The 8,333-nt window shown below is 37.3% G+C and overlaps 1 protein-coding gene across 1 annotated transcript; it reads left to right on the top strand.

The window, feature by feature from the left end:
* Nucleotides 1-3,233: 3,233 nt before the first annotated feature.
* Nucleotides 3,234-4,605, top strand: LOC140779223 (peroxidase 45-like). Its single transcript, XM_073124219.1, has 4 exons — nt 3,234-3,473; nt 3,561-3,758; nt 3,865-4,024; nt 4,136-4,605. Exons 1-4 carry the CDS (start codon nt 3,258-3,260, stop codon nt 4,540-4,542), a joined length of 981 nt encoding a protein of 326 aa, XP_072980320.1. The 5' UTR covers nt 3,234-3,257; the 3' UTR covers nt 4,543-4,605.
* The last annotated feature ends 3,728 nt before the right edge of the window (nt 4,606-8,333 follow it).

Raw genomic sequence — 8,333 nt, 5'->3', positions numbered from 1 at the left:
AGGGAGGTAAAATAATTTTGAAGTATGGGAGGGTAAAATGTATTTAATCCTAAAATATTTTATGTTCCTATCTTTTTATATTCTCAAATATTTGTAAAAAATATTAACTACTAAATATTTGGAATAGGTTTATAGTTTTTTAAATTTTCACCGTCAATGTTCAAATGCACTTGCTACAAAGAGTTCAATTGTGGTTGAGCATCAATAAGTGTAATTATTGACATGTGTGTTAGTGAATTATAGATTGTTAATGAGTAGCTATAGTGTATTAGTTTGTACTAGCTCCTACAGAACATCAACCATCACGAGTTTTGTCAAGTAGAGGTAGAGGTAGAGGGAGAGGGAGAGGAAGAGGGAGATAGAGATAGAGATACAGATAGTTACAGCTACTTATATGACAGAGAAGGCTACATCTACTACAGAGCAAGATATATCTAAAATGGAGTAGAATACATCTACTATACAACAGGCTACACAGGTCATGATTATAGAGGAGCAGTGAGCAGATGTAAACATACCTACTTCATGGCTTACATAGGAGCTATCTACTTCTCATAATCTATGATTGCATAGGAAGAAAATAAAAGAGAAAAACCATGGCATATTTGATTTTATGTACTAGGCAAGTTGATACATGTTCATGAACTTGAAATGTTTCGATGCAAATATTTATTATTTGAATAAAGCGCTTATACGTTTAGAATTTTCATTTATTCAGCCCTGCATATATTAGTGGTTTAGTTTTACTAACAAATGCTTAAGTATCAATCAGTGTTTAACATGGTAGTTTAAGTTAGTGTTTAATTTCCTTAAGTTAAAATGGTAATACATAAAATGTTAACTAGATCAGCATCTTACTTTTACATAGAAACGTTTAACCTGGTAAAATGCTTAGTAGTTCAATGATTTACTTTTAAACTTAGTGTGAAATAGATCTATTTTGATATTCAGTTGAGAGGTGGTCTAGTCAAAAGTTTCAACTTGTTCTATATCACTTTTAGTTGCAATTATATAATTATAGAAGCAACATTTTACTTGCATGCAGAAGAAGGAGCCTCATGGTCATGTGGCCACTGATAGAATACTATAAAAATTAAGCACATCTCAAGGCCACCTGTGATGGCATATTAAATAATGTTGGGTGTATCTCTTCTTCTGCACTACAATACTTTAAAAACAACGTAAGTATGAAGACGTTTCCTTCTGCACAAAGTCAAACGGACGACCTAATGAACGTTATCTACAAAAACAGATTTCTACTAATACTATTATCTGTTTTTCACGTTCCTTAATCCAAGTGGGTGGTGGTAGAATAAGGAAAGAGATCAATCAAAGAAACCTATTTAGAATCACTGATTTACGATATGGAAAACAGCTTCGGTATACCACCCTAAATAACAAGAAATAAAGACTAGCTCCAAATATGTTGTTTGTCATAATATCGACGACTTATTTTGTTATCTACTGTTAACTAGAAGAAGATCTTCATTTTAATTAGATGCGAGTTTTAAATAATCTTTCAGAAATTATTGTTCTTTTTACTTAACAATCATTAATCTAGTGATGATGTTTATATTATTTATTAGGAGAGAGGACTCAAAATCTGCTCCTAATATATAATCTTTGGGTGTTGTTACTTTATAATTACTTTTTTTTTATTCACATTTGACTAACTCTTCTTCAAGCTAGTGGTAAACTGCTAAGAATTTGGATTTATTTCGAACCTTTTCTCTGCTTATATTTATTTTCCTAGGTTAACATTTGTTTTCTCAATATTTGTGGCTGTTCTTCAATTTTATGATAAATAATGGAGAGGAAATTTTACCGAGAATGAGCCTTGAGTATGAAAACTAGATAATATAAATATTCAAGAAACCTCTAGTGAGCAGCAACCTCCTTCGGTGATAGGAAGCTCGAGTACTAAAGTTAAATAAATATAAAGAATAAAAGAATCATTTACCTAGATAACAAAGACTCCAAGAGTGCAAATAGTAATGTGGTATAAAAATACATCAATGTTCATGACTAGCTGAGTTCCTTGGTTTGATTTTTGAGTACTCGACGAGTTTGACGGAATTTGATTGATTCTAAGCTCGATATTTTCACATGACTCGCCAATGCTCTAGCATCCAATTATTTGTAGGTGACACATAATTAATTGAATTGAATAAACATAGTTAATGAAATCCTTCACAGTCAAAAACTTAAGGTTGAAGAGATCCAAGCAAATTAAATAATATTGCATGACTAAATGATAGGTTTGTTTATTAGTACTAGATGCTCCGCATAAACTTTTAATTTTAACTTTATCTTAATTATAGTTCAAGTGCATATCTATCTATTATTATTATTACATAAAATTCGTCATACCGTGTGCTTTAGATGGCGGCTTAGAATTTGGTTACATTTTTATGCTATATGGATCGAACTGATCGCCACATTGTTCTTAGGTTCTGCCTAGCTAATATAAATCAATTGTCAACGGTTTCTTTTTTAATGAACTCATGGAGGTTTCTAACTAAAACTTTCTTAAATCCTTTAATTGCAAATTTAGAATCTACTAGTTGCATAATATAAGCAAACTAATGGGTCTGATCTCCTATATATTATCCTAGGAATTAACTACAATCTATATGCTACGTACATTGGATCAAAAGGTGATAAGTTACTCATGTTTCGGAAATTCCTACAACCAGCAGTGAAAATCGATCAACGTCATAGGAGACAGAGAGAGGAATGCTAGCTGTGCATGTTAAATTAATTTAAACCATGTAAGTCAACTCAATGCGGTGAACAAACCAAACCTAGTGGAACCCGATAAGACCCTGTTTGTTTACGTTTGAGTCAATCAAAGCGAGACTAAGGGGATACCAAGTTATTCATATCAATCGTCTAGCTTGGATTCCAATTGCTATAACCCGAGAATTACTAACGTCTGCGTTTTAAACTACAATAGTCAGAAGCAAAAGAAAGATGCCAATCTTCTAAATGATTAAGAAAATTAATTTCTTTTAGTATATTCTAAAGAATAGTTTATTAGGTATGAGCTGTGATGGTCGTGCAGCACACTTCTATCACTCGAACCACAAGCTAGTTAAACAATATTTTGAGTATTGATAAATCTGATCTGCTAGACCTCTACATCCCTGTAGCATCATTTGAGCTCTATATAAACTAAAACACAGCTATCTTAATCTCATCACTCAAACTACAGGAAAGCTATTGAGCTCCAGAGCAACAAACCAAGCTAGCTTGCTATGGATAACTTCCATGTCACCCTTCTCCCCTTGCTTCTTCTTTCTCTCGTTATCTCACCACCCACAGCTACTGCACAGTTGAGGCAGAACTACTACGCCAACATCTGTCCCAATGTAGAGTCCGTAGTCCGTGGAGCCGTCATTCAGAAGATGCAACAAACTCCCATCGCCGCACCTGCTGCCCTGAGACTCTTGTTCCATGATTGCTTCGTCAGGGTACGTGAAATTTCCTTTTTGTTTCAGCTGTTTATTTACGGTTACCAATCATATAAGGACAAATGGATGATTATGACATGCGTGCAGGGCTGCGACGCGTCGGTGATGATCATCTCGCCAAATGCAGACGACGAGTGGCGCAGCCCGGAAGATATGACGCTGAAACCAGAAGGGTTTGATGTAATTTTGGCAGCTAAGGCCGCTGTTGACAGTAATCCCCAGTGCAGGAACAAGGTGTCTTGTGCCGATATCATTGCCATTGCTGCTAGAGATGCAGTTGTCCTGGTAACGATCAAAAGACTCAAAAAGTTATTAGGACTTATCTGTTTGTCAAGCTAGCTCCTACGTCCGATTGTTGATATTTGATTCACCTGTGGAATACTTGTCGCAGAGTGGAGGACCATTCTATCCTGTTGAGCTTGGAAGGTACGACGGTAGGATATCCACGAGATCCAGTGTTGTTCTCCCTCACGTTGACGCCAATTTGGATCGACTTAATGCTATGTTTGGTGCCTTTGGTCTAACACAGACCGACATGATTGCTCTATCTGGTAAAATGTTTCAGCACATTTGTGTTACACTCCAAATAAATGTTGATGTACATCTACATAAATATTAAAAGGTAGGAATTAATGCTAACATATTGATGCATGCATGATCAGGGGCTCATACTATCGGTGCCGCTGGTTGTCCTAGTTTCATTGATAGGCTCTACAATTACGCACCAAACAGACCAACAGATCCCTCCATGAATCCTGGATTCGTCTTCCAACTACAACGGACATGCCCGAGAGTTTTTAGCCCCGCTGCATTTGCCTTCTTGGATGGAACTACTCCGGCCAGGTTTGACAATGCTTACTTCCAGAATCTCCAGCGAGGCATGGGGCTACTTGCCTCCGATCAAGTCCTATTTACTGATCCACGATCGCGCAACACCGTCAACTTGTTTGCCGGGAACCAGCAAGCTTTCTTCAACGCATTTACGACTGCCATGGGTAAACTTGGGAGGATCGGGGTGAAAACAGCTGCGAATGGAGAGATCCGACGAGATTGTAGATTTCCAAACTAGATTTGACTAGCAGATATTGTAGCAAGAGAATAAGCAAGTGTTGTTTCATTTTCGACTGGTTTGCTCTCCTTTTCTTTTATTCCTTCTTCTTTGGATTGCAGTGTTTGTTGTTCAAGTGTTGAATCTGAATAAGCTTTTGAAATCTTTTTCTTCTTTTGAGGTGAATATTGGTATTTTAATAAATGAAATAAATCATTAGGTTCTTGAATACTTGTCTCTATTGATGTTTCGTATTGAAAAAACCCCTAGACACACGTATGTATCTCACATTTAGGCAATGATATTGTTCGTTCGCTTAAGTAAAAGTCGGAAGAAATATTAAAAACGAAAGTAGAGATGAACGCCAAGATTTTAAGGTGGAAAAACCCAAAATGGGAAAAAAACCACGGATCCAAACTCGGATCAAAACTAATAACTATGATGATAGCAGTTATAAGACTGACTCACAAAACAACCCGTCGATCCAAACGACATTGTTCCTCTCAGTCTTGCTCGCTAGAACCCACGATTCACTGCTTCTCGTGATTGAAGTCCAACCTCAGTAACCCTCGAGATTGATCTTTCGTCTAGATAGCCCTTAAGACTATATATATAGCAACTATATTTTTATGTGACTGTTCGTATCTCTATTGATCCTCATAGTGATCTAAATTAGTCGAACCTGAATGAGTCAATAATATAAGCTTGGGTCAGCTCGCCTTAATTCGAGCCAGGTCGAATCGGTTGCTGACTTGCTCAATCCATAACCAAATAACTCTATTTAGAGGGAAGACTGCTAAGCGCATATTTTCCCTCTCAACTTTTTGATACACGGCTAAAGAGCTAAAGGTTCACCCAAGTAGGCTAGTTAAAAGTGAGAGGATGATCAAGAAAATATGGTTTAACTTTTCCTTTTCCTTGAGATCAGAGTTGTGCAATGGAATTGTTTTCATAACCATGATTGAGGATAATCAAAAAAGTTACAAATTTAATGTCACAAAATGTAGGTAATGTACTATATATGCCTACACTTTCTAATAATTACTCAAACTTTTACCAAAAAATATGAGCGAAAAGTGATAATACCTACATCAAATGCTAACTTGACGACACTTTAAAAAAAATGTCAAGAGTACTCAAAAGCAGTTCCAACATTTTCTTGCGGCAATTAAAATTTCACAGCATTGTATTCGTTTGCCAACACTTTCAAAAATATTGGTAAATGATAGTTCTTTCAAAACGATCACATTACCTATCTTTCGTTAAACTACACCATCTTTTATAAATATACTTTTGTCAAATTCAGTGTGAGGGTATTATATTAAATAGTAGTGTGGGAATATTAAATGACTTATCCCACCTTTAATCTAGAGTTTTAATGATGTAACTTCGCACTTTGCATGAAAGTTGTGCTTGTCGCAAGACCTTTCACCTTTTTTCCACATCTTCCTTGTGACGCATCGCTAAGAATGCATCTTCACTTCGACACTTCATTGGCATCATCTTCCATTCGATGTGTCACATTTGTGTTATAATCCGACAACGAGGGTCAAGTTAGTTAGATCAAATCGAGTTAAGTCTAGTTAGTTGATTTTGGTTATTATTTTAAGATTTTAACTAAAGTAGATGGAAGCCTAATAGGGCAAATCATATCTGACCCGCTATAACACTATTCCTACAACTATGAGAGGTCAAGGATTATTTTGGGATACGAAATGAATATTGAGTTTAGTCAATTTATTATATTGTCTTTATCTTTTATCATAGTCATTGGATCGTCTTTATCTTCATTGGGGTATACCTTAATCCTAGAACACTCACAAGCTCCCAAACACTAGCCACCATCTTTCTCAATGAGCCACCATACCTTATAGTCGTCCCTCACAACTCTTAGCCATCTGTCATTCTTTGATGACCACCGCAGTATTAGATAATTACAAATCTATCTAATTTCGATATTTCTTCACTGTTTCAATTTTAACTTTCCACTCCAACCTTAGAATCACAACAAATTAGAGTCAAAAGAACCATAACTCATCAGGCTACTAACCATAAAAATCTCATAATTTTTTTATGTTACGATTCAGCTAGTTATGACTTTTGTTTATTTTTTTTTAGAAGAATAGGATTTCTAGCAATCGCATTCGAATGCGACTATCAAACACCTACATACATTCGCAAAAACAGAGAACATGTTTAGTGCATTCGAACGCATTCGATTGCGTTCAAACATGTCGTTCGAATGCCTACACACGTTCGCAATGACAGAGAACGTGAACTCTGCGTTTGAACCTGCTCGGCTGCGTTCGAACGCAATCGACAAACTGCATTATCGTAGGGTTATCTTTTAATTATCTTAGGGTTATCTTTTAATTATTTTGTTGATAGGTTAGCCTCTAAATATGTAGAAGGCAACCTAATTAAGAATTATTAATGAAATATTAGAGTTATCCTTCCCAACTCTCTCTCTTTCCTCCAACGGCATGCAATCTTGGACGTCATTTTCTTCCTCCCTCAATCTTACTATACCCCCCCCCCCCCCCCCCCCCCCCCCCTTGCCTTTCAAGGATAGATCTATTCTCCCCCCCTTTGTCTAGCTTAATGCTCTATCCCACTACTATAGCCACCATCTTCTTCAAAACCCAATCATTATTTTCCTATTCCATTACCCACGATCCTCACGCCACCATCTGACCCACGATCAGTATTTTCTCCATAACTTTTGGTCGACAAGTCTGATTGACGTGATCTCAATTGCGTTGAATTCCTTAGTTCAAGAGGAACAATTTGTCCAAGTTATAGATCTATTGGACAGTTAGATCTCCAACAGATCTCGAAATTTCTACCCTAAGAAGAATTTGGGCTGATCTTCAGATTGTTGCACTCTGATTATTCCTGAATTTATGAAGTGGTATCAGAGCCAAGTTGACCTCAAACATATCATTGATGATGATGACTCGAGCGATGGCTTCTAGAAGGCAAATAGAAGATCTAAACATAACAGAGGAGGGCGCAAACATTGAAACACCAAGGCGTGAAGCATGGAGAGCGAATCTTTCCGTGGGAAGTCCAATGATTACGGAAGGCCTAGTGTCCGCATTGATGGCTGCTTTGGCACCAACCAACATGATGTTGGAAAGGTTGGTGAAGGCCAGTATCATGCCACTCGCGAAGCGATTCATGGATTGATATTGGAACACGGCGAGACCTCAACACATCAGCATCAAACATCGGGTTCGGCTAGCTCTACCAATGGACACATCATCCACCACCACGAGTCGATTCTTCCACACCCCATGGCATGAGAGGCCCTTGTTATCCCTAGACCGATGCAACCCGATGAGAACCCTAGGGCTCAAGTGCAAACTTTACATGAATGAAGATGATGAGGAATGAGTAGAGTATGATAAGGTGGAACACTGATGTGATTTCATGCAGCAGAGAAGGGATGCATACCGACAACAACATCACCCTCCTGTGGCTAAGCCGAGTCAAAGCTACGATCCTAACAAAGATTTCGATGTACGGGATCGATCAGTATGCCTTAATTTCCAAAATTTTAAAATGGTAATCCTCTTGATTGGATATATAGGGCCAAGCAATTTTTTGAGTTCCAAAGAACGCCAAAAGACTCCAAGGTAATGCTAGCAAGCTTCTATTTTGAAGGACCAGCCCTACATTGGTATCGGGGCACCGTAAGAAACAGGTAGATTAGGGCATGGGCTTACAAGGGTCATTATGAAGAGATTTAGGGCTGCTAGGTATGTGAAGATTTGGATGCTCTCCTCACCAAGATGGTACAGCGAACTATA

This window comes from Typha angustifolia, chromosome 15, assembly GCF_048772165.1.
Source record: "Typha angustifolia cultivar Huaian chromosome 15, ASM4877216v1, whole genome shotgun sequence".
Lineage (NCBI taxonomy): Eukaryota > Viridiplantae > Streptophyta > Magnoliopsida > Poales > Typhaceae > Typha > Typha angustifolia.
Note: the sequence above shows the minus strand (reverse complement) of the source record. Positions and strands in the feature narration are given on the sequence as shown.

Coding starts and splice junctions, on each gene's coding strand:
- LOC140779223 (XM_073124219.1), top strand. CDS start 3,258: ATGGATAACTTCCATGTCACCCTTCTCCCCTTGCTTCTTCTTTCTCTC. Junction 3,759..3,864: donor CTAGAGATGCAGTTGTCCTG/GTAACGATCAAA, acceptor TACTTGTCGCAG/AGTGGAGGACCATTCTATCC. Junction 4,025..4,135: donor CGACATGATTGCTCTATCTG/GTAAAATGTTTC, acceptor ATGCATGATCAG/GGGCTCATACTATCGGTGCC.